The sequence below is a fragment of the Vombatus ursinus genome, unplaced genomic scaffold (genome assembly GCF_900497805.2).
Source record: "Vombatus ursinus unplaced genomic scaffold, bare-nosed wombat genome assembly UNPS02014820.1, whole genome shotgun sequence".
Classification (NCBI taxonomy): Eukaryota; Metazoa; Chordata; class Mammalia; order Diprotodontia; family Vombatidae; genus Vombatus; species Vombatus ursinus.
The window spans coordinates 12,417,792-12,444,938 of record NW_020954598.1 but is presented as its reverse complement, the minus strand read 5'-3'; the positions used below and the strand labels follow the sequence as shown (position 1 = coordinate 12,444,938).

General features: G+C 39.2%; 1 protein-coding gene across 1 annotated transcript in view; it reads left to right on the top strand.

Moving 5' to 3' along the window:
- The first annotated feature begins 865 nt into the window (after nucleotides 1-865).
- VWC2 (von Willebrand factor C domain containing 2) overlaps nucleotides 866-27,147 on the top strand; it is a 185,179-nt gene continuing 158,897 nt past the window's right edge. Inside the window, exons 1-2 of the mRNA XM_027837161.1 lie at nucleotides 866-1,414; nucleotides 3,009-3,813. Coding sequence (XP_027692962.1) covers nucleotides 3,100-3,813 — 714 coding nt within the window. The 5' untranslated portion in view covers nucleotides 866-1,414; nucleotides 3,009-3,099. The remainder of the gene's footprint in view (nucleotides 1,415-3,008; nucleotides 3,814-27,147) is intronic.

The window sequence follows — 27,147 nt, the reverse complement described above, 5'->3', positions numbered from 1 at the left end:
CAGGTTCCAAAAATATCTCCCAAACACATTATTGTCAGCAAACAAACTCCCCTGCCTACCAAAGTTAACAACAATAAATTAGTCTATTACAAGGAATGCTGTGCACAGCTTCCCAAAATACAACGTCTGTGCATATAATTTGCTTTCTACAAAGTTCCAGAATCCTCTTATGGCTCTATAGGAAAGGAGGAGTTGGGGATGGGGGGAAGGGAAAAGTGCATGTAAAGAAACATAAAAATTTAACCTCCAACCCTATCCCCCACAAGCTCATCGAAGAAAGTCATAGGAACTTACAGATGGATGTAATTTGGTCTGTCTTTCCCAGCTAAGCTGTGATGGGAGTGTTAGTGGAAAGGGAAAAGAAGGGAGGGCATTAGGGAAGGAGGAAATGAAAAAAAAAAAAGACATGAGATAAAATTAAGAGGAAAGGAAAAGTAGAGGAAAAGTGCTTGACAAAAGGAGACAAAATACAAGCACCAGCAGGGATTGGGGATTGCGGTGGAAGGGAGTGTTGAGGAGCAAGAAGAGAAATGGACGAACAGACAGAGCAACAGGAGAGATGAGACAGGTGAGTTAAAGAGACAGCATAAAAGTAGGAAAGGCAGAGGTTAAAATGACAACAGAAAATGAGGGCTGGTGAAGGACAAGCAGAGAGGAGTCATACACGTACATACCGAGAAGGGGTGATGAACGACCAAAGCAGGATGGAAAGAACGCGTGAGGGAAGGCAGAGCAGGGATAAGGAGAACAGCTGGAGCGCGCGCATGTGAAGGGGAAGGAGCGACCAGTGTGGTGCAGCCAGATGTGTGGCTGCAGCCCTAGCTCCTGGTTGCAGAAGGACTTCAGCTCCCCCTCTGGCCTCTCACTCTGACTTGGCAAGCCCGGCTGGTAGCGTTTGCTCTCCGCTCTGCTCTGTCCTAAGCCGCCGAGTGGCTGGACTTGACATCTCGGACTCCCAGGTTCTGAAGCCATCCCAGAACCAGCCCGCATCCTGCACCAGGAAGAGCCGCCTAGGGGAGGGAGAGAAGACCACCGCCCAGAGGGAGGAGCGCCCACCGCCCCACCAGACAAGGATGGGGCAGGCTGAGAAGGACCCCTTGCTCTGCGTTTAGCGTTGAAGACTCCGGAGACTCTTTCTGTTTGGGGGAGGGGGGTGTCTACTACGAGTTTTGGCCAGGATGAAAAGCAAATAGAAAGGGAAAGGGAAAAGCCTCCAGATATGATGCTTTAGCCCAGCGGATGCTCAGAGGGCTGAGGGGCGGATATGCTCCCTGTGTTTTTGCTCTGCAGGTCCCTGGGGCGGCTGGTCCCCTCTCTGGCCGGAGTATGGGAGCCGAAGCTCTGTGGAAGCTGCTGCGACTTCATCCCAGGAGCCAGCGGGGTTAAAGGGATCTAGCCCGAGCTCGGAGCCCATGTATGTACGCATGCATGCATGCATGCATGTGTGCATGTCTGTCTGCATGCATGTATAGCCTCCCTTGGCGGGAGGACAGGGGATGGGTTCAGGGACGGGGAAAATTTCTCTTGAGTTACCATTACATTGCACTCTTATGACTTGGCAATGCGTCCACAGCCCTCCCCCCGCGGCCTGCGAGGAAACTTTGTAAATAAGGGTGGCTTTTCCCCGGAAAGACAAGCTTGTGGGGTGGAAAGGGCAGGAGCATGATGGTCTGCCTGGGAAGTGAAGGCTGAGCGAGAGCTGCCTGGAACATGTCAGGGCAGTCGCTCTGAGCGGAATGGGTTAACCAAGTGGGTATTGGTTTCCTTCCCATACCCCTTGTCATTTCGTCCATCAAAAGTCAGAAACTTTTACAAGCCCCGGATGAGTGTGGGGAAGACAACAGTTGTATCGTTGTCTTTGCTCTCCTCTCTCCTCTTACTTTTATTTTGTTTGTTTGTATGCCCCTCTCCCCCATTCCTCAGGAAAGGTGGGTCTAGTTATTCCTTATTAGGTGTTTTCCCTCCCCCCCACCCCCCATCACTTAGCCTTATCTTGCAAGAGATAGCAGAAACTGATTTGGTTGCCCTCATCTCCCTCCCAGTTGATGAGCCTACAGAGCCAGGTATAAAGGGAGGGCAGGGTTCAGCGGTAGAGGTGGGTCCTTTTAGTATTCTTGGCATGGGCTCTTCTGACACATGAAATAGAGGTCCAGGGACTTCTTCCCAGGGTGCTGCACATTATGGAGGCCTAGTGAGTTCACTCCTCCCCCATTCCACCCCACCCCCAAATCCCACAACTACAACCAGCAACCTTGTTTATTTATTATTAAGTTACTGTATTTATCAAATTATTGGAAGGGGCCCTGCTTTACGTCAGCCCCTAATGTAAGATTTAATTTCTCTGATTTATTCCATACCTAAGTGTGTGTGGCTTTAAATCAACAACTACTGAACAGTGCTCTAAGACAGATCCTTTTTGTTGAGGAAGACTGAGGGGTGACAGTCATAATACTGATTTGACTTTAATGTCCATCTGACTAGCAACCTCAAATTACTTTTGGTCAGCCTTAGAAATTCAGTTGGGGACAAGGGTTAGGGACCTGGATTGCCTTTGCTTCTTTCACCATATATTTTGCAAGTCTTTTCAAACCTACTCTCTAGCAGATGCTGCTTTTTAAAAAGAAGACTCTTCTTGGATTACAAGAAAGATAGATTAATGGAATCCATGCTACACACAGGCAGAGAGAGAGAGAGAGAGAAACATCTATTGGTTGTTTACTCTAGACTTTGTTAGGATTTAAGGAGCCACACTTGATTGTAGAGACATTTATTTTGATAGGCATTACAAGATGGGCAATATATTCTGCAATATGCCAGTGCCTTATTTATTTATTTATTTATTTATTTATTTATTTATTTATTTATTTATTTATTTTGTCCATGATTGTCCACATATTTGAAGTAATTAACTATATAGGCAACAGCTTGGCCTTAAAGAGCCACTGACATCCTTTGAATGCAGAATGAAACATTGTAGGCTGAAGTGTCTTTAATTGTTTTCTTCTCAGGGACTGTGGATTTACATAGTGATTCCCTTTGATGTTGAATGCAGAAGCTATCCCTCCCTCCCCCCCATTCCCCTTTGGGATGCAGTAAGTGATGCCCAGTTCTACTGCAATGGCAATTGGAGCTCTCTCAAGTTCCCTCCTGGTAACATGCTGTCTAATGGTTGCCCTCTGTAGCCCGGCCATACCTCTGGAAAAACTGGCCAAGACTCAGGACAAACAGGAGATTAAAACCAATCAAGAGAAGAGAGACCACACAGCCCGGGACACTCAGAGCCAGACAGGCCCAGGGAAAATGAATGAAATCACTAGGAATGGGCGGGAGGAGGGCAGCTCCAGGGATGGGAAGAGCAAAGGAAGCCGAAATTATTCCAACAAAGAGTCTTGGAGCAAACAGAAACAGACTTGGAATAGCCAAGGGATGAGCAGTAAGCCTGGGAATTTGCAAGCCCAAGAGCCAGGGGATAGTGTTCAGGAAGAAGCTCTCACTGCAGAAGATGCATCTCTTCCCGAAGCCCTGGCTACCCCTGAACCCCCTGAGGAGTATGCCTATCCAGACTACCGAGGGAAGGGCTGTGTGGATGAGAGTGGCTTTGTTTATGCTATTGGAGAGAAGTTTACTCCTGGCCCTTCAGCCTGCCCTTGCCTTTGCACTGAGGAGGGACCGCTGTGCATTCAGCCTGAGTGCCCAAGACTCCACCCTCGCTGCATCCACGTAGATACCAGCCAGTGTTGTCCTCAGTGCAAAGAGAGGAAGAACTATTGTGAGTTCCGGGGAAAGACGTACCAAACTCTAGAAGAGTTCATGGTAAGAGTTAAAAATCAGTCATGCTGTGGTTGAATGATTTTTGAATTCTTGGATAGATTTAAAAACCTCCCCCCCCCTTTTAATACAAGATCCTGCTTAACCTAGTGTCTGAGTATGGTAGAAACTATTGAACAAAATGTTAAAAATTTTTTTTTCAAAGCTATTGCCATCTTTTAAAATTATCTGTTTAATATGTATTAATTCCTTTACTCTTTGCTAGGAAATGCCTTAATCATAATGAAGCCTTGGTATTGAATTGTAAGATATAAACATTTGGGTAGAATTACTACCAGATTTTCCACTTTAATCTACTGCTTTTCATTTAAAATCATTACTGTTTAAATGCATTACCCCTTTCTAACAGTGCTATTTGGGACACTTTCTTCAGCTAATAACTAATTATGGGACAAAAATCCACAAAAATAAAATCTCTCCCCCATTGTGGGTTTTGGATAGAAAAGCAATGTTTATAGGATAATAATAGCTCACTTTTGTATCAAACTTAAGGGTCTGCAAAATGCATTACATCCTGAATCTCATTTGATGCTCCCAGCAACATTATAAGATTAGTGCTTCCATTATCCCTAACTTACAAATGAGGAGAATGAGACTTCAAAGGGTTAAGAGACTTGCCCAGGGTAACTTAGCTAGTAAGTATCTGGGGCAGCATTTGAACCCAGGTCTTTCTGATTCCACCACCAAGACATTGCCCCGTAAGCCAGGCTGCCCCAGAGATTAAAATGAAATAAAACAAGCAAAATTGATTGGCTTCTAGTTAGAGAGCTGGTGTCAATAACCATTTGCCAAAGTGATTTGAGTGATTCAGAATAATTATTTTTAGATGGGCTTTAAAAAATGGCAAGTATACTTGAAAGATATTTTTTGCCTGATTTGATATATTATGTTATTATCTATAGTGAAGATAACCAGGAGATGTGTTATGTAGTCTGAATTGCAGCTTGGGAAATTGGATTGTGCTAAATTATGTGCACATTTCGTTCTTGAGGAAAATCGACAAGTCCTCTGCACTGACTACCCGGTTGACCAGTATAGGGCTGAGTACTACTCTTTATTTCCCATGGCCTGGATAATGTACATTAGCAGGTGACCTGCTTTTCCACTTTTTTTTAGCACCAGTGGCATTGGAGGAAACAAAATTCTAGGAACCTAAATGTAGGCACAAACAATAACACTGGCTCAACCTGGTTTACTGGCTGCTGCCTGTTATAGAATGGCTCTGCTGGTGGGGAATGGAGTGCTCCTGGAGAGTCAGCAGCACCACAGACCAGTCAGAACAAGACTGTAGTGAAAGGTACTGATTATGTACATCACAGATGCATGGAGTAGCTAGATACTACAAAAACACTTGGCTATGAAACAAAGACGACAAAGTAGACTATCTGCAACATAAGTGTTTGGAGCAGCTAGGTTATACAGTGGATAGAGCACTGGGCCTGGAATCAAGAAGACCTGAGTTCACATCCAGTCTCAGACACTTAATAGCTTTGTAATCCTGGGCAAGCCACTTAACTCTCTTTGTCTCAGTTTCCTCATCTGTAAAAATGAACTGGAGAAGGAAATGGCAAACCACTCTAGTATCTTTACCAAGGAAACCCCAAATAGGGTCACAAAGAGTCAGACATGACTGAAACGAGTGAACAACAACAACTTAAGTGTGGCTCCTATAGGCATATATGTGGGCATATTATACAAAATATCTTGATCCTTAGGTGTGCCCAAGAAATGTTGCTTAACTGGGCCAAATAGTTTTTGCCTTCTTCTCTCTAATCTTTGTGAAAGTTCATAAATATTTAGGATAAAAAAGCATTTGATTAAAAAAAAATGTAAAGCACTTAGTACAGTGATTGGCACATAGTAATCGTTGGCAGCTGGGTGGCAAAGTGGATAGAGTATCCTGCCTGGAATCAGAAGCACCTGAGTTCAAATGTGATGTCAGATGCTTACTAGCCGTGTGACCCTGGGCAAGTCATTTAACTTTGTTTGCCTCATTTTCCTCATCTGTAAAATGAGGTAGAGAAGAAAATAGCAAACCACTCCAGTATTTTTGCCAGGAAACCCCTAAATGGGGTCATGAAGAGTCAGATACAACTAAAAAAGACTAAATAACAATAACATATAAATGTTAGTAATAATAACAATAACAATCATAAAGCTAAGCACATTACAATTATCATTTCATTTGATTCTCCCAAAATCCAGGGAAGTAGGTGCTATTTTTATCCCCATTTTACAGATAAGGAAATTGAGGCAGAGGTTAAATGATGTGCCCAAGTTCACATAGCTATTAAACATCTGAGGCTGCATTTAAATTCAGGTCTTCTTGAGTCCGGTCCCATTGCACAATGCACTGACATTTGTGTCAAGAGTCTTAATAATAATTAGCAACATTGAGATAGTGCTTTAAAGCTTGCGTAGGGCTTTAAATGCATTTTGGCATTTGAGCTTCACAGTAGCCCTGTGAGGTGAGTATCACTGGTAGTATCCGCATTTTACAGATGAAGAAACCGAGATTCATCGAGGTCACACAACTAATGTCAGAGGAAAGATTTGAAACTAAGTCTTAATGACTCCAAGACCATCACTCTATGTAATGCCACACTTTTTATAGTCATTTTTTATCTACCATCCTCTATAATAGATCTATAAATTAGGTTAAGGCAGTTACCTCATCCAAAGAAATGGCTGAATAACAAAGCTGTTACGTAATCTGTCTAAGATAAATAACAACAGAAAGTGGAGAGAAGAATGACTAGCTCAATGTTGCTAATCCATTGTTGAGTTCAAGGAACCAGATTAAGGACCTTTGGTGTATATATTATTGAGTGAAAGGGTACAATTTTCAATTTTGTTTTCTTTGTCTGAAAATTGGTGGAATTTATTTTTTTCCCAACCACTAACAGTAAGGGTATGTGTACATACCCTTATATATACATATAAATATATATAGAGAGAGAACATCTCTATATTCTCTACTCCCAGACTATATACATGTGTATACTTATGTGTATATTTTTATTTACATTTATATGTGTGTGGAGAGAGACAAAGAGAGAGAGAGAATATCAAAGTAGGGAGACAGGTTATAGAACTTTCAAGTGACAGTGGGAACAGAAATTTAGAGAATAGGCAAATATGTTACAAAGACAATTGATTGGATGGAAAAAATAATAAGCAAGAAGAAGTTAAATATGGCAATGTGGTTCTGTATATAAGAGAATGCCATCGACAACAATTATGGAAATCAAAAGGAAGAGCAAGTTTGGGGGAAGGACAATGGATTTATTTTTGGATGTGTTTTCAGTGAGAAGGTAGTGGGACTTCCTGGTAGATTTCTCCAGTAGGCAGTTGGAAATGTAGGTTTGCAACTGAAAGAAACAGGATCATAGATTTATAGTGGAGAAGGATTTTAGCAGTCATAAAGCCCAAACTCTGCCCACCTCATCTCATTTTAGAGATGAGGAAACTGAGAACCAGGAAGTTTAAATGACTTGCCCAGGGTCACATAGGTAGCAAGTATCTGAAGCAGGACTTGAACCCAAGGTCTTCCAGACCCCTAATCCAGCAATCTATCCACTGTACCATGCTGCCTATTACATGAGTATTGTACTTCTCTTTTGATTCTAGTATTATAATCCATTTCTATTGTCAATTTATATATCACTCTCTTGAATTTTCACATTTATTGTTATAACTTCCATAGTTATATTGTTATAGCTTTCATATGATGATCATTATACAAAACAATATATTATGCATGTAAGCATGCACAAATACATGTGTGTATATATATATATAATACCTTAAATGCCATACATGTATGCATTGTATACATGCACATATGCATGCATACATACATGGTATTTAAAGTACCTGGTATTTAAAGCCTTCCAGAATATGGCCCTGATCTATTTTTCCAAGCTAATCTTACATTGCTCCCTTTCACACATTTGTGTTTAGCCAAACTCTATTACTGATTCTTCCCTGTATTTGATTGTCCATCTCTATCCTTCAGGCATTTGCTTGAAATGTACTCCCTTTTCATCTTTGCTTCTCAGAATCCTTCTCTTCCTTCAAGGCTCAGTTCAGATGAACTCAGCTTAGCTCACTTCCCTGTGAAACCTTCCCTGTTTTCTTGAATTTTTATTGCTAACTCTCTCCTCAAATTACCTTCTGTTTACCTCTCTTGGTATGTTTGGTAGCCCCTCAGTAAAATGTGATTTCCTCAATGTCAGGGACTGGTACAGTTGAGCCTTTGTAGTGATAGCACTCTAGGGATGGAGCCTGCACCTTTGATTTCAGTAGGTTAGAGAACTCCCAAGTGAGGAAATTCCTTCTACTAATGCCGGTCAACAGCTGCTCTGAAACTTACAGTCTTAGAGAGTTGCCACTAAGTCAAGTGATGTTCCCAGGCTCATGAAACCAGTGGGTCAGAATCAGGACTTACACCTTGATCCTTCTGACTTTAAGGCTTATTTTTCTATTCACTCTGCCCAAATCACCTCTCAGAACATGGCAACCAGTAGAAAAATGTTCATTTAGTCGAATTGAAATATTTCATGTTGCTGACATGTTAATATTTCTTGTGTACAGATCTCATCTCAGAACCCTTTAAGAGGATGGAACTTGCTAACAAACTTTTTTTTTTTAATGGTACTGCCTAACAAATAAAATCCAGATTCTTAATTTGACATTCAAGGCCCAACCTACCTTTTGAGTCTAATCTCAATCTAATTGCCTTCATGTATTCAACTCCAGTCAAAATGAGCTACTAGCTACTATTCATATGTATATAATCTCCATGCTGTTTTGTTTTGCTTTTTCTTTGTCTTTGTTCATACTATTCCCTCTGTCTGAAATAGCTTTCCCCCTCTCTACTCCTCATTTTAACCTATTGAAATCTTACCTATTGGTCAAGATTCAATTCAGATGCCACCTTTTCCATGAAGCTTTCCTTGATTCCACTGATTGGCAATTGTTCTTCCCTTCTAAGACCTTAAATATTATTTAGTTTGTACTTTGGCATTTTTCATATTCTCTTTTGCAGTTTGGTTATGTGTATTTGTGCTCCCTCCAAACCCGCTCACCATCCAACTTCTTTTAGAAACCCTCTGAAGCCATGATTATTATCTTAGTCATCATGGTATCTACCCATAATGAGCATTTAATATACTGTTCTGTGCATAGTAGGTGTTCATTTTTTTTTACTAGAACTGAAGTAGGAGATGTGTTAAATATCATTGTCTGACTGTACCTGAAATACATGATGACTTAAAATATACTCCAATCTGTTGACTTGAGAGCCTTTGAATGGGTATTTTGTATCAAAATTCCTTGGGCCTTCTGGAAATAAAGGTACCACATGTAAATGAAAGCATACATATATTGGTACTTTGCTAAGAATCCTCTTTGCTATGGGATTTGGTAAAAAGCAAGTCTATCTTGGACAGTATCCAAATGGAATGTTCCATTTATAAATGAAAAGAAGCTCATTATAAGGTGATCCTTTATTATATAGGTCCTAGTTACACTCTTTTAGTGAGAGTACACAATATTTTAATGAATTGGAAGAATTTCTTAAGACATGGGTTGAACTATATAATCTCTAACTTCCTTTCCAACTCTTTGATTCTATAAGCTATATTTTTTAGAAGAATGGCATTTAACTCCAAAAGGGTTATATTTAATCCATGTACTTTTGAGCAGAATCAAAACTCATTTCTCAGATTATACAAGTAAGCAGTTAGCTGCAAATTAGGTAGTCTTACATATAGGCATACATTTTGTGGGTTAATAAGAATATGCTTCCTTAATAGTATGCCAAACCCTGCCATTTTCAATGCATTTTCCTTGATGCATCAATCACAGTGAATCAATCATTTTGAATTTTGGAATGATGGCATCAAGTTGTTTGAGTCTCCTAGCATGGCTGGAGGTCATAGGGTCAGCTTGGAGATTTGTAACACACAACTAATAATAAAAATAATAGCTGAAACTTATAATACACTTAAATGTTTAGAACCTTAAAAAGTAGGGCTTTTACTTCATTACTTTTAAGAGCTGAGATGTGTTGGGAAAGGTCCCCTTTCCACGAACTCAGTAGGAGATTCCTCTTTATCATCTTTATCATAGTAGACTATCTTTGTGAGGAGCTCTATCCAAAGAGTCCTTCACCCTATGACCAGTCTACTAATGAGATTCTTGAAATTTAGCTAAGCTAGTCTTTCAACAATAAACATACAGTCTACCACCAGGTCCATACTTGAGCCAAAAGGATAACTAGGGTCTATCAGAGCTTACACACACGGGGTTGGGACAGATCAAGATAACCTTCACGTCATGGTTAGCCTTTTTGAGTAAGACTTTAGTGAAGGGTATTTTAAATACCACATGTATTATTGTCTTCATTTTATACTTGATGATTCTTTGTACTTCCCCCTGGTCTGAGCCCAGGCTTTTGCTATTCAGCAGTTGTCCAGGAATGAGAAAATGTCCTGGCTGTAATATTTGGAAGCTTAAAGTTTGGTCATACTTAAGCCAACTACTTTGCATAGACTCCACATGCTTAGTGAACCCAAGGCCTATGATTCTTGCAGCTAAGCATAACATATCTAATTGTAGGCTGCTAAGCCAGGTGCTGGTCTTTTATTGATCCAGGGATATTGGAAAGCATATCCTTTATGTTTAAAGGAATTATAGTAGTGCCCTGTGGTGGAGGTTCATTCTCAGTTTGTTGAGAGGGAAATAACCCATTTCTACCATCTGGAGGTAAGCTTCATGGAAATGAACCAAAGGCAGAGGTAATGAAAGATGTGAGACAAGAAAAGAACTCAATACAAAGGGGAGACAGACACATGCTACTGTAAATGTAGTGTTTATACAACTGAGGGCTGTATTTTAGGTACTTCTGTGTAGCACCCTCTCTGGGAATCCTCTCCCAACCGCCACTGCCGTTGGCAGGTTAGGACCTAAAGGGCTAGCTGACTATTTCTTTTCTTAGAGTTCTAGGAGTAACCCTGAAGGTTTAAAGGTTTCTAATGCTCTTGCTCAGGAGCCCACACTAATGTTCTTCTGATAATTTAAACAGATAACATCACCCCACTATCAATTAACCTAATTAAATTAATTAGCATTTACAAAAGGCTATTTACTGGGAGGTTATAGCAAGGACCAAACTACAACATTCCCCCAAATGGGGAGCTACAGTCTCCTGCATTGAGTCCCTGAGAAATGTATACACAAACTTAAGATGGCTGCCATAAAACATTCCCCCTCAACCCAAGTGTGTGGTCATTTATTTTTCTCTTTTGTGGATTTCCTACCAAATGCACTGTGGAGTGTGACAGTGCCTAAAGATGAGTTATTCCTTTGTTCAGCTGGACTGGCTCCTTTGATGGACTAAATCAAGCAGATTATTCCTTAGGGCTGAAACCTAGTCTCCTCACCAAGTCTGGCTACTGCTGCTAGAGCTTTGGGTTTCCCATTGTCAGTGGGATAAGTATTGGTTTTGCTATTTCTTTCAGTATCACTTCTTGTTCTCAGGTTCAAGGGTGACCTGAGCTTTCCTATCTCAGGATATCTCACACCTAATATTGAGAAAGAAAAAACACAGAAATAGAAGCTCCATGGCAGTGAGGAGAGTAAGATAAGGTATCCAAAGTTGCTGCTCCCTTCCCCCAACTAAAGGTTTACAGCAGTTCTTTCTTCTTGAAATCCATAAGGGAAAAGAATGAGCAATTGTCTGCTCAAACCTTTTGTATGCATACTTAGTTCTGGCTTAAAAAGCTGGCTTCATCCCTTGTTTCCTTTAGATCCCAACTGAAATCATCCTGCCTTCTACGGGAAGCCTTTCCCAAGCCATTTTAATTGCAGTTCCTTACCTCTGTTAATTATGTCCTCTTTATCCTATATATAGCTTGCTTTGTATTTTGTTTGTTTGCATTAAACTGTAAGCTCTTGAGGGCAGGGACAATCTTTTTGCCTCTTTTGTATCCCCAGCACTTAGCACAGTGCCTGGGACATAGTGGGCACTTAATAAATGTTTATTGATTGATTGATTTATAATCACCAAGCAGTAAGCTGACAAGAAACAGTCAAAGGAGGGGCAGCTAGGTGGTACAGTGGATAGAGCTCTGGCCTTGGAGTCAGGAGGACCTGAGTTCAAATGTTCAAATCTGGCCTCAGACACATAACATCAATCAGCTGTGTGACTCTGGTCAAGTCACTTAACCCCAATTGCCTCACCAAAAAAAAAAAAAAGAAAGAAAGAAATAGTCAAAGGATATCTGAACATACTCTGAAATGGGAAGAAAGTCCCTTGATTATATATCTCTAGAAGCAGACTAGCTGGGTCTCCACATGGGTTGGAACCAGCAAGGGCATGTTATTCATGTTCTAAGCACCTGGCCCTTATTGGCCAGACCCTCATTACAACTATATAATCCATGTTCATCATTCAGGTCATTAGCACAGATAATTGAGAGCAGACTGTAAACGATCCTTTTTTCTTTTAACCAGACTTACAAGGTCATCAATGTTGGGAGCTCCTGGTCAGAAATTTTTCCTTACAAATGTAGATTTTTACCTTTGCTGCAATTTACAGTACTGAAGGTTTGTCTGAGGCACTGAGAATTTATGTGATTTGTCCAGGATTACTCAACCAGTGTGTGCCAAAGGCAGGAGCTGAATCCAGATCATACTAACTTCCAGCCTAGCTCTCTCCAGTATACCAAACTGCCCCTTTTATTTAGTTATGCCTTTTTAATTCCTTAATCTTTAAAAATTGTACTTCAGAGTTGTTGAATTTAAAAGCAAATCTGGCCTCTGCAACTATGTCTTGGCTATACAGACTATACCACATTATGATCCAAATTCATTATAGAGGTATGTTTATCAGCATTTCAAAATGAAAAACTGCTCTTATAATTTGCCTAGTTAAATCTATCCCTCAGCTATCTATTATCTAGTTTGTATTAATCCTTTATAAATCATCTCATCTCCTCAGATTTTATTAATAAAGAAATCCTTATGAGAACGTTGGAATAAATGTTTTGTGCAATTAGAAATAAAATGATAGGCTTTTAGAGCTGGAAGGGGCTTTAGAGATGATTTAAGCCAACCCCCTTTTGTCTCAAATAAAGAAACTATGGTCCAGAAAAGTGAAGGAATTTGCCCAAGGTCACACAGCCAGTAAAAGGCTGAGCTGGAAATAAACATTAATCCTCTTGCTGCCCTGGCCAGTGCCCTTTTAACTACAAGATGCTCTAATTACAATGATAAGAAAATACCTAGCAACAGAAATGTATGATTTATTCTTGTGCCCCTACCTAATGGTGTTCATAGTTTCCTGGCTGATGTAAGTTGACTGAAAACAACCAAATAACTTAAAAAGAATTAAAAGATGCTGAAATGTCTGGGTCCTGAATAAAAGTGTTGATTGGAGGCTTTCTCATTGATACCTTTTATTTTGAAGCCAATAAAATGGCCACTGTAGAAAAGAATGTCAGGGCTTTAAAGTTTCCTTGATGGAGCCAGATTTGTGCTTGCCCTAGGGTGGGGAAGCCCAGCCCAGTTGGCTGCTTGCTTGCATACTTTTGTGCTGCATTTCATTTACTAGTCTGACCAAATTTGCACCATATAACATTTTAGTCTTTCAGGAAATTCCTCTTGTTATGTAATGTGTTGACTTTTAAAATACTATCACTGCATATGAATGAGGTCAGTTCTGTAAGTGGCAGGGAGCATGTGCCCAGGAACTTGGGGTCATGTCAGGAAAAGATGTTGTAAGCCACAACCTAGCGGTGATCAGTGTGTGTTTACTACACCTTTAGGTCAGGTGATCCCACAGCATTAAATTTGCATGTCCTTCAAAATATGAGTATATTGAGCTCAATAATAATGACAGTGAAAACGGTTGGCAAGAAGAGTTGAAATTCACTGAAGCTCTGCTTAGGTATGTGGAATAAGATAAGATCTAAAAGTGGGAGCGAGTTCAGAGGGCACCTAGTACAACACCCTTCGTTTTAGAAACAAGGAAACTGAAGTCTGGGGAGGTTAAGTGACTTTCCTAACATCACACAAGTAATCATTGAAGGGCTGGGGATTTGAACCCAGGGGACTTGAACTCTGAGTTTAGGGTCAATGTTCTTCCACTTTAGCACTCTGCCTCTGCTAGAAGACAGAGGGCCTTAGTTGTCAGGATATGGAAGCCCATGTCCTGCTAGTTGAAAAGGGCAAGTTCCCAAGTTGGCACAAGTGTGGAGGATCCTGGGATAATGATCACCCAAGGAAGGGAAGAGAGGCCACATGTGGCCTCAAAGCTACAGGTTCCCCACCCCTGGTCTAGGGTATTGCTTCTGAAGATGTCCTATAGACACAGCTGATGATAATCTTAGGTGTGGAAGAGCCCTCTCTCATCTCCCCCTTCCATAGTAATTACATGATGGTTGCTGTTTTTTTTTCAATGGATTGTCTATTTTGAATGCATGCCCCATAGGTCTGTGACACACAGGGAGCTGAGACCTCTGAGAAGGGACAATTCTGGGGCAGGTGTTTGAGGAGAAGAAGAGAGAAGCCATCCCTAATAGAGGTGTTCTGAATCTGGGAGGAAGTTTTTAATCACTCTTCTATGTCTTACATAGAGTACCCATTCTTTAGTTTGCATTCCTGACCCTCTGGCTTGAAACGCTTCCTTTTCCTTATCGGCCCCATTTAGGTCTGGCCAAGGTTGAGTTCCAGCCAGCTGGATTTCTTTCTTCATTCTATTTCTGTCAGACGCTGGGGTACAGCCAGGACGCAGCTTACACTTTCTCAGAGTCTGAGGGAAGGGATGATGTCAGTCACACACGGATAGCTCTGTGACTTCACTTTATAGCCTCAGGTGCTCTTAAAATCATAGGATTTAAAAAAGAGATTTTTGCATATGTCCATTTGGGGATCCAAGAAGAACTGCTTTGAGCCTTCACTATAGTTAGGGTGAGTTGTAAGTAAAAGAATGAAATCTGTCTTGTCACTGCCCTGAAGTTTTCTCTTCCCTCTTCCCACCAGTCATCATGTCCACCTCTTACTGTCTGGCTTCTTAGTTGGCCAAGGATCCTGTCTGTGGTGTGTCTGCCCTTGCCCACTGCCAAGCACCACCCCTATGCTCTAGACCTTTTTTCTGTTGTCCTCTCCACCTCTAACTAAAACATACATATATCTCTGGTCAAGTTTATGCAAATGGACATTCTACCTTTTAAAGGGAGAGATAGCTGATCTGATGAACGGATGCCTGTTAAATATTTAAGTATCGCCTCTGAAACTTGCTGGTTTTATGAACATTGACAAGTCTCTTAACCTCTCTCAGCCTCAGTTTCCTCACCTTCAAAATGGAGATAATAATACTTACTCTGAGGAGAAAAGAAAATACTGTACTGTAAACATGTTTTTTAAGCATGAGAGTTCTATATAAATATCAGCTGATATGAGATGTTTACATTTTAAAGGAGCCTTCTGGGCATTAACAGAAAGAACCTACTAAGACTAGAGTTTTAAAATTAGAAGGGACTTTAGAAATCCAAAAGCCTTGTTTTACATATAAGGAAAATCAATCACAGAGAGGTCATATGACTTGTCCAAAATCCCATGACCAGAAAGTAGCAGGAGCAGGCTATGAGCCCAGGTTTTCTGACTTCAGATCAAACACTCTTTTCTGTCTGTGGGAATTTAATGCACTTGAGCAGTAGATGTGGACTTGTTAGCATTCAGGAGTCTGAGACCTTTCTAATCATCCCACCTAGAATAGTCCTGACTCTAGTAATTCCATCCAGGTCCATGATGAGTTTAGCCACATTTTGTCTTGGAGAATGTCAAGGGTAGGTGGATAAAAATCCACAACAGATTCAGAGTATGTATCACCTTTGCCCATAGGACTGTGAAGATCGTGCAAAGAGTCATTATTGCCTAGGGGGATAAACTGTGTTCAAATTTCTTCTACAATTACTCAGATTTGCACTGACAAGATGCTTCACCTCTTTGCTCCATCCTCTATAAAACAAAGTAATTAGTAGGATCCTGCCTCTGAATTGAAGGAAAGAACAGTGAATACAATATAATGATGTAGTCTTCAAGATCCAGAGATCGCTTTGTCTCTTACATTTGTGGGGAAATGCACACATCCTCTTGCGCTTGAGCGAGCTCTGCATTTTTTTTTAACCCAAGCTTGAGGCTCAATTCAAGTGGACACTGGCTGTCCTTGGTCCTGAAGAGTTCCGTGGCAATTCAGAGCATAGAACTATCCAATTAGAACTTCAACCTCTTGGAATCACAAGGTAACTTCGAAGAGAAACTCAGTCGCCACTGCATCCAAGTGCTGGGATTGCCTTTTTGCCCCGTCATTAGCACTCTCTTCGTCTTGAAATTGTTTTGTATTATTAAGGATAAATTTCATATTGATGGTTGTTCTGTTTGTTGCAATCATGTCCAATTCTTCCTGACTCCATTTGGGGTTTTCTTGGCAAAGATGCTGGCATGGTTTGCCATTTCCTTCTCCAACTCATTTTACAGATGAAGAAACTGAGGGTTAAGTGACTTGCCCAAGGTCACACAGCTAGTAAGTGACTGAGACCAAACTTCTACATAGTGGCAGAGATAGGTCAAGAGCCTAGGTATCTTGACAGTTGATCCAGGGTGTTCATTCAAGCCCTTCGCACTATTTCACATCCCTTAAATTGTATCAGAAAAATTACTCAGAGTTAAGACCTTGAGAACAGACCCAGGAACTCATGAGAGTGTTAGCTGCCAATGATGCTTTGCCCATAGGCATGGTTCAGCATTCTGACTGGTTGGCACCTAACCCACTCTGAAGGAAGCTTTCACATAACACAAGTTTTTGTGGCTAAATTATGACTTTGTATCTAGCATTCCAGGTTTTTTTGCCAGCAGGTTTGAACATAGTTCTGATGTCCAAGTGAATTAAATAAAACATCACTTGTGCATGTGTGCACTGGCACAGGTGTGCACGTGAGTACAGCTAAGGATGCAAGATCATGAAGTCAGTATAGTTTGTCTTTTAAGGCCTCCAACTTCCACTTTCTGATTTCCTCTCACCTTTCTATCCCCTTCACCTGAACCTTCCCTCTTCTCAGTAGCATGTGGTCTTTTCTCCCTCATCCCCTGTCAAAATGTAGTCTTAAAAAAGATCTGGGCTGACCCATTTTATGGTTTAGGGTGAATTTAAATTAATGTTTGAAATCTCCCAGAGGTGTTTATATGTAAGGCTTATCTCTAAGTGTAGAATGAAAAGATTCTATTCTGCTAAAACCATTTCAAGCATCACTGGGCAGGTAGTACAGGTAAATTCTGGGCAGATAATCCAGAATCCAGCCCAGTGATCTTGTCTATTCTGTGTCCAGGTAAAGGGGCTCTGGGTCCTGGAAGACAATGGATTCAATTTACTCCTCTGTTAGTGTTTCTTCAGTTGACTTTACTTCTGAAAGAGCAGGTAGATGTGTTCTGATCCTGTCAGTCATTTCTCTGAAGTACAGAAAGACCTCCACACAGTAAATGGATGGTTGTGTGAGCATGTGAGGTCATTTTGCTGTTGCTGAATACTCCCAAAGGCTTGACTGCTTCAGCTCAGAAGATGATAGCCCTACTGGCTTTTGCCTTAGCTGTTCAAACTCTTGATTCCTTTGTCAATATTGCCAACAATTTTTTCTTTAAAATTGACTCTACGAGCAAGGACAATTTTTTCTTTAAAAATGACGACATGAGTTACAAATGAAGCAGTTGGGGAGGACAGGGCAAGTTTTGAACTAAATGACTGAAAGGCTAACCTTTAATCATAGGCTTGTTTTGAGTAATGTGCTTTATAAAACCCAAAGTGTTAGATGTTTTGTTTTGCTGTGGTGTTGTTATGTAAGCCATGTGTTTTTTGTTTGTGTGCTTTTTAGCTTTTGAAGAAAGATGTTTTAACCTTTAAAAAAAAAAAAGTATCGTATTTTTGATGTATGGCAAATGTTACGTGCAGTTTGTTTTCCTTAAAAGGAATCAGTGTTTCTGTGCACTCAGATTGTCCTCATGCAGACTTCTAGTGGCAAAACTGAGGAAATCCTTTTGGGACAGTGGACGCTCTTTTTCGCCACCAAGTGGCCAAAGTGAGAATAGATCTGGATGACAGGAAATGTAATTTATGCACATTGTTTATAATTGTTATTATTATTTATAATCTTCTGCAATGCTATTACATAAAGTAGCATCTATACACTTGCTCCTTTTTTTCTTGCTTCCTTGGTATTCCTTCAGTCCTCTTGGACACTCTTATCTTGGGTACAAACTAATGTAAAAATGTTTCTTTTGTGCATAGTCTGTTTTTTTAATATCCTGCCTGTGTGTGCAGAGCCTTATACACAAACATTGTTGTCTTATCTCTCCCTTGACCCTGATGCTGCCTTTTCCCCAAAGGCAAAAAGGATTGAGGTATGCTGGAATTCATACAAAAGTATCCTGACTGGTCCCTTTGCCTCTAGTTAACTCCATCACTGGATTTGACAATCAGGGATAATACATTGAATCTTGGATCTCCCACTTACTACCTGTATGACCATATACAAATTACTTCACCTTGCTGAGTCTCAGTTCCTCAGAAGTGAAAATTAGAGATTCGTGACTAAATAAACCCAAAGATCTCTTCCAACTCTGAATCTATAATTGTATAATCTTATGATCTTGTACAGACCCAAGATCACTATTAGCAAACTTTAAAACATACTACTTTCCTTTTTAAAAAGTAAAAGATCAGTGATGCTCTCAAGAATGAAAGCAATGATGACAAAACAACAATGATAACAGTAATTAAAAGCCCACCTAAATAATACCATCAAAGCCCAGCTATTGTCTATGTTTGGAACCGAGTCAGGAAGGAGCAAATGCGAAGTTAAAGGAAAGTCAACCAGAGTATGGTGGGGACTCCATACACATGTAGGAGGAACTCGCTGCTCTAGGGGGTGTGAAGGCCTAGCAGAGATCCTAGAATGCTGACCATCTGAGCTCTAGTAACACCACTGGTTGGGTTAGCACAGTGGCCCACGTGATGAAATTGTGCCTGTGAAGCTAAGGAACAGCGTGGCAAAGGTCTTCAGGCTAGCCTCACACAAAGTCACCATTATTATTATTTGACAAGGAGGACAATAGAATGAGTGGTGCCCCTTCATGTTCTGATACCAAAGGAGGACAGGATGTAATAGAACAAATCACAAATATCAATGTAGCATAGAGAGGCTCTGGCTCATTCTCCTTTTTCCAAATCCATTTACAGGTCAAGTCCCAAGAGCAAGGATACTTCTCATCCCTCGAGTTTATAGGGGTAACCCCAGGGGATTAGGGAGTGCCTTTCTACTATTATTCTCAAGCTTCTATCTGCTAGATTTCCTCCAAAATCATTCCTAGTTAGTATTCCACAATATCACCTAACCAGTGATTATTGCCTCTGTACCAATGTACCAGTTTCCATACCCCCCCATATCAATTGCCAGTCAATTTCTACTGAATATCAATAAACTAATTAACATCTATTAGCTTTTGCAAAGAGATATTTACTGCAAAAATAGAGCTCAAACTGTAGTACAAAAGTATCTCCCCAAACTTCAGGGGATGTCCCCTTCCCCCTTATGCCTTAATGCCTGGAAAGAATAGACACAAATTTAAAGTGAAGGTATAGCTGGTGGATGTTTGCTTTCAGGACACGATGTCTTGGCTGCTGGTTTGATTCATGGTTGGTTGTGGTCACACAAATTATTCCTTGGAGTTGTCCTCACTGGGCTCTGTTGCTGCTATTACCAGCAGACCCTTCTATGGATCCCAATTGCTCAACTACTGATGATTCTTCTAATTTTTGGAAGCCTATAAGGTCATAACTGAGTCCATTCTATCTCTAATACCCATTCCCCAGTAAAGAAAAAATAAAGACAACAAGGAGAAAAGAAATAGCAGGACTACATGTTCACAGATAGGAGAAAAGGTCCTGCAGCCCTTTCCCCACCTCTTAGAGGCCCATAGCATTTTTTTTTTCATTTGAAAACTGCCAGGGAAAAAGAGCTTTTATTACTTTATGTCTTTTATGTGCATATTCACTTCTAGGTCAGCAGCCAATTAAATGGATTTTCATCACAACACTGTAAGCCAACAGAAAACAAACACAGAATACTTGCATGTGCTCTGAATCAGGCACAAGACCCCTCTATTACGTGGAATTTCAAATTTCTAGAATCCAAATTTCCAAGTCTCAACTAGGATATGCAGCGGGCAGAGAAAGAACACTAAACATGATACAAAGATTGTGCCTTCATTGGGAAACTAATGGCATAGTGGATAGAAAATTGGGTCTAAACCCAGAGAGACCAAAATTCAAATCCTATCCCACATACTTACTAACTGTGAGACCTTGGACAAGTCATTTAATCTCTGCCCGCCTCAGTTTCACTAACTATAAAATGGAGGTAATAGTAGTAGCTATCTCAAAGTTTTGAGAATAAATGAGATATTTTAAAAGTGTTTTGCAAACATTAAAACAGTAGTAGTTGTTATCATTCCTTTATCAATACCCTACCCCTTGGAAATGGCTTTGTTGCTAATGGCACAGACCACTGAAAAGCCTGAAAACTGAAATGGACTGAAGCTAGTAATGGATTTATTATGCACCAGTACTATAGCAGAGTAAAATTAGAAACATCTTACAGTATCCATTGTGGACAAATATTGTTTTTTGTTTATTTGGTTGGGTTTTTTTTTTGTTTTGTAAACGATATCCTCAGCTCCAAATTATACTATAATGTACTGCAGGGCAGTCATAAGAAATAAATTAATTCCTAAGCCCAGATTATATAAAATAAAAGTAAAAACTAAGAAATTATTACCGTCTAAAAAGAAAAAAATGTTGAAGAACTTAAGGCTATTAAAAATCTATGTTTTATACAAACTCCAGAAGTGCTGCCTAATAATGAATGTAAGGCAAGAACAATGGTGATTCAACAGGAAAGGAGATGGGCATACTTAGAATGGAATTTTGAAAATCCCTTTTTGTTTTCGATAGGATGAATCCAGCTAAGAAACTAACCATACTAAACCAAAGTAATTCAAAAACGCTCATTTCAGGTCTCACAACCATTACGAATGCATACATTCTCCTGAAATATTTGCTTAAAAATATAAAAGCATTTCAGAGCACAACAGTGGATGTTGTAGCTACTGCTATGGTAAGAATCAAAGGAGGAAAGGTGAACCTGTGTAAGAATAATCTTAGGGACAAGAATCAAATACTAACATAGCAGAAATTACTTGAGAAAACTATAAATGACTTTTTGAAAAACACTGGAAGACTACTTCAACATCTAACTGATACACATAGTAGAAACAGTTAATAAACAAGTATTTCTTAAGTGATTACTATGTGACAGGCAACGTGCCAAGCATTAGAGATACAGAATAAAAACAGAACCAGTTTGTGTCCTCAAGAAACTCGCATTCTAATGAAAGCCTGAATACCATAGTCTTTCTTTAAAGTAACAAAAAAGAAAAAAGAAACAGATGGAACGTGTGTGTGAAGCATAACAGATAAAAGAACACATATCAGAAATTCTTCATACCCTTAATCAACAATAGAAAGTGAAAGCAAAAAGAGAAAGGGAATATAAAAAGTCAAAGCAGTGCAAAGAACAAAATCAATAATTAACGCAAAATCAACAAAAAGATACTACAGCACAGGCAAACTTAAAAAGCAAAGAAATTATAGGGGAGATAGAGAGGCAGAAGAAGAAGAAGAGATAGAGACAGAGACAAAGAGATTGAGAGAGATAGAAATTGAAACAAAAAGCTTGTGTGCATTAAATTAATGAATGACAGGATGATTATATCAAGGGAAGTGACTGAAACTAGCTATTCTGTAAAACTAGAAAGCATTGGGTCCAGATAAGATCCATAGTCACTGTCTCAGACATGTCACTACATGCAGTAGTGCTTGAACTACCAGCAAATTTCCTTTTGCTCTGATGCAACCCGGAACCCACCTTTCTTAATAAAGCATCGCACATTTGTTTTTAAATATTTTTGTTGTGAACTTAATTATCATCAACAAATAGTTCATTATTCCAAGAACAAGACAGAGGATTGTATAAAAATGTGAATTTCTATTCATGTATAGTTTAATAGTTCTTTAATACTACTAATAAGTTTGATCCTAAGGGCCATATACACATGAATATTTAAAACAGTGCCTTTTTCCTGGCAAACAACTAGAAATAAAATAGTTGTCTGTCAACTGACTGAACAAATTGCTATATGTGAATGAACTCAATGTAATATTATCTCACAAGACATTATGTATATATACCTATATACACATGTACACATGTATACATACACATACACACATATATAAATATATATACATTTGCAAAACATTTCTATAAATATATATGTACTATATGTGTATTCTACATACATACACTATATATACACATATACATACACATACATATACATATATATGTAGTGTACCAAATGATGAAAACACAAATGACTCTCTAAGTTTAGGTCCATTGCAACTTACATGTCCCCTAAAAATCTATTAATAAAAAAAAAAACATAAAATATTGACCGAGGAATGAAAAGTGTTTGCCAAAATGCTCTAGGGGTTAAAGAACAACTAATTATCAATTTAATGATTAATGAAAAAACTGCCCCCAAAGCAACATCACATTTAAACTAATAAGATAACCAGCAATTGTGTAGTGCTTTAAAGTTTTGAATGTGCTTTACACATATTGTCTCATTTGTCCCTCACAACAATCCTGGAAAGTTGGTACTGTCATGATTCTTATTTTGTAAATGAGGAAATTGAGGGTAAGTGACTTACCCAGGGTCACATAGCTACTAAGTGTCCGAGGCAGGATTTGAACTCAGATTCTTCTGACTCTCAATCCCGCACTTCATCTACTGTTCCACCTAGCTACCTCCTAATTGATTATCCCAAATCTTTTGACTAAATTCCACATTCATGAATTCATTATGTTTTGCAAATACACAAAAAAGATAGAAACATAGAAAGAATGCTAGAGGATTTGATGTCCATGTGGAAAATTCTCTCTTTAAAATATTCTACCAAAACAACAGTGTTGAGAGCGATTGTTATAAAACAGAGCATCTTCCAGGGAGACAATTTAAGACCTCTTTGATTAGACCTAGCATTAAATCCATTATCACAATTCCTGAAGAGAAATGACTATTGATTTCAAGTCAAAGAGGAATTCATACCCAAACATCTTGGTAATCACCTGATATGCATGGATAACATCAAGTTATGTCAGTCCACTGGAAACCACATTAAATAGTTCCTTCTTCTTGTGGAATCTAGCTTTAAAGATATTAAAATGTCATTTGGACTCAGTAAGTGTAAAATTCTTAATGTGCCCCAAGGAAAAATAGAGACTTGAATCTTTGAGCTTTAATCTAGAGCTCAAATTGAATCAATAGGTGAAAACTGTACTGGTCCTCTAAGCAAGTCACTCTGTGCATAAGGAAGGCTGGCAAAGAGAAATCTGAGGCTGAGTAGGCTAAAAATCCCAAAGTCAAAGCTTAATGGGAAAACCAGATTTAGAGTGATTTATAGCTATACAATAGGAGTTTTCATGTATACCTTTCCTATAGTAAAATGGAGGACAGTGGTCTCTACAAAGTATCCAAACAAAATCCTCTTTCCTTGAGAACTGAACAACTAAACTGAAAAGGAACTGGCGTAATATCATAGATAAAATTCTTGCCCATACAGACATAATATCGACCCACAAAAATGTACAACTTTTGGGGGGTTAAGGAAATAGAGGATTCATCCTAAAGCATCTATAGGAAGCTCAACACTTCCTCATTTAAAAGGAAAAGCAGTGACGAGTGTTCTCAGACCACAAGATGAACAAGCTAAAAATATAGAGAATAATTTTGGGACAGACTTAACTTCACAGAACAATAGCCAAGGGATGAGGATTGGCCTGTTGCTAGGCTCTAGCTGGCAGAAGTGACTCCATGTTTAACCATTGATTGATTCACCTCTATGCCAGGAAGGTTCTATGTATCCAACAACTGACTTGGTTATCTACATTTTGGATTAGAAATGCAAGGTTAACAAACTAATCCAGGTATATAAGGTTAGCAGACATTTCTAATCCCCACTTTTAGCTTAGAATTCCATTAACTGGTTGACCTCGGATCTTAAGCAACCTTTATGATAGACTCTTAATTTTCCTATGATAATACTACGTGGTAGACATATGCATTTCTTTTTATAACTCTTGCATCTCTTAGGACATCACTTCATTCAATTTATAATTATTTGTTGAGTGAATACTCACTCAGCACTCTTCTAGGCATTGTAGGGGACCCATATATATGAGATAATGCAAGCCTTTTAAGAACTTGAAGGTTAAAGATTTATTTTACCCAAAACAAAACAGATATGAGAGTTTGAAGGGTGGAACAGAATAATGTTGTAAGAGTTAAAAAGAGGGAGAGATCATTTTGACCTAGTGTGGTAGATGGAAGGCTACATGGAGAACAATGCACTCAATCTGGGCTGATGAAAATAAGGAGGATTTGGAGAGTTGGAGAGGAGTGGTGAGTGTAGTGTAGGTTTCAATGTTTGATGCCTATTTTTAGGTTAAATTGATAGAAATCTTTGTGGAATAGGAACCTGTTGGGTTTAGTGTGGGTGTGGATTCTGGAAGACTGTGCTAATGGAGTACAAGCTCTAACAAGTCTCGTGAACATAAAAAGACATTGAATATTGGCCTAGTAATGCAGTAGACATGGTCTATGTGGTTTATCCTCCTCCCTGAGGAGGAGCCTAATCAAATAGAGAGGTTCATTATCAGAAGGTAAACTTCCAGGGAAGATTTGTTGGTCACAATGACCAATTAATGGGACAGAACTGTCACTAGGATAAAGTGATTGATGCTTCTCCTTATGCCACTGAAATTTAGAGGGTTCTGATAGCACTAACTATCCTCCAGCAGCTAGAAACACCTGAGTTTAGCACCTTAATTAGCAAAAATAATTGATTGCAATGGGAAGGTCCCAAATGAGATGCTTCTCCTTAACAATCCCACCACAGGTAAGCTTTTTCTGAATATTCCTTATCCTTTTTTCTTCTCGATCTAGGGGTAGTCTTTCCAATGACAGACTATGTGGGATCCCAGACTCTCTAATAAATCACTAAGCACTTATTAAGTGCCTACTATGTAGTAGGCAGTTATCCCACAGAAGAATGTCCTGGAGTCTCTCCCACCCTCATCTCAAACTGGAATTTGTCTTAAAAGGTAGATTTGGGGCAAATTTCAGGTGGTTTACTCTGAGTGAGTTTTGTGAAACTTGTCTCAGAGTCTCAGAATGTAGGTAAGAGATCTTGAAAAGGAAAGAGATAGGAGAAAGTCACAATGGGTTAGAAGTATAGTTAAGAAATTTTATACCGTATTTTATAGATATTCATATTTCTCTACTATGTATATATCAAACACATCTATGAAAATAGTATATCTTGTGTGATCTTTCATTATAGTAAGTAATATGAAAGGAAGGATTCCAATTATATGGGGGAGTAGTATAAGACTTTCTTAATCCCTTATTTTCCCTTTTTCCAACTAGGGAGCCCTTGACTATAGAATAGCTCCCCAGATGCCAATTACCTGTATATATATATATATATATATATATATTATTATTTGATTTTCATGGCATTCACTTACCATAGTTTGCTTGGAAAAGCTCTTCAGTAGTATAATGATGCCTTCTCTACCAAGGAAAGAGTGTTTGTGGTGAGAAGAACAAGCAAGACACACTGACAATTCTAATCACTGCCCAAGTAATCTTTGCAGTGCACTATCATGATCATATTTCTTCTGTACTCAGAGACATGCATTGGCTCCGTAAATATTACTGTCTTAAGAAAGTTTAAACACCTGGTCCTGGCATTCAAAGCTCTCTTTAAGTCTGGTTCTAACTTACCTGTCCAAATTTCACTCTTAACTACTCCCTTTCAGGGATTTGAATCGTTTAGATTATTCTCCGTACGTTGTTCTGTTTCTGTCCTCTCCTTCTGCTGTGTTCATTTGATCTTCAATGCTGGCAATGAACTTGGACTACTCCCCTCCAACATCACTGTGCATTAAAGGCCTACCCTTCCTTCAAAGTACAGCTCAGATGCCACCCCCTCTGTCAATACTTCTTCACTCCCCTAAACCAACATCATCATCATCATCATCATCATCATTCTCAACATTTATTTAGCTCAACTTGTAAAATACTTGATCAAATATCTAATTATATCCTCATAGCAACCTTGGAAAGTAGGTGCTGTTATTATCTCTATTTTGCAGATGAGAAAACTGAGGCCCAGAGAGTTTAAGTGGCTTACCCAGGGTCACATGTTACTAAGAATCTAAGGCCAAATTTGAACTCAGGTCTTCCTGATTTCAAGCCTAGTGCTCTATCAACTGTACCAAATATAATAATGCCTCAAATATAATTAAAATTGTCTCTCTTCAATTTCTCGTAGTACTGGCTCTCCTCTGCTTCTATCACATTCTACCACCTGTCACATTTATTTGTGTAACTTATATTCCTTCAGTAGACTGTAAGTTCCTTGAGGACGGGGGCTATGCCATGTTTCAGATTTATATTCCTCTTACCTAGATGCTGAATAATCATTAGTTACATGTATTGTTAAAAATAACAATATCTCCTTCCACTTATGCTTTATTTTACTTAAATAATCTCACCTAATCCTCAAAAAAATCCCTGTGATATCAGGGTAATCATAGTTTTCAAATGAAAATCCAGGATTTTCAAAAGTCTGTCAAAGGGTTCCCCATTTGTGAAGCTTTGTTCAAAGCACAATTTCTTTTCTTAAAGTCAGGACTATTTGAGAAAATCCTGTGCATGTGGTAATTATCAGTAATATCAACCCAATTGTACAGCTCAGCAAAATGAGCTGAAATGATGCTGGATCATAGCTCCCTCGGGCAGTGCAGAGTGGGTGCAGTAACCTGAGTCTTGGCACTATGCCTGTGCTTTATTGAGGTGAAAGGGGCAAGAAGTGAGAGAAAAGGGATTTTGCTCCCCACTTCAAAAGGCCAGGTAAGGAAGCCAAGCTTGATTATTCCAGTTTGATTATTATAGCTTTGGTAAGAGAAACTGGGATCAAAATCCTAGTCTTCTTAATTTACCCACAGTCCTCATTCTGGTTTAAAAAGTCCAAAAAAAAATTTGGCTTTATGCATAAGGTATTTGAGTTCA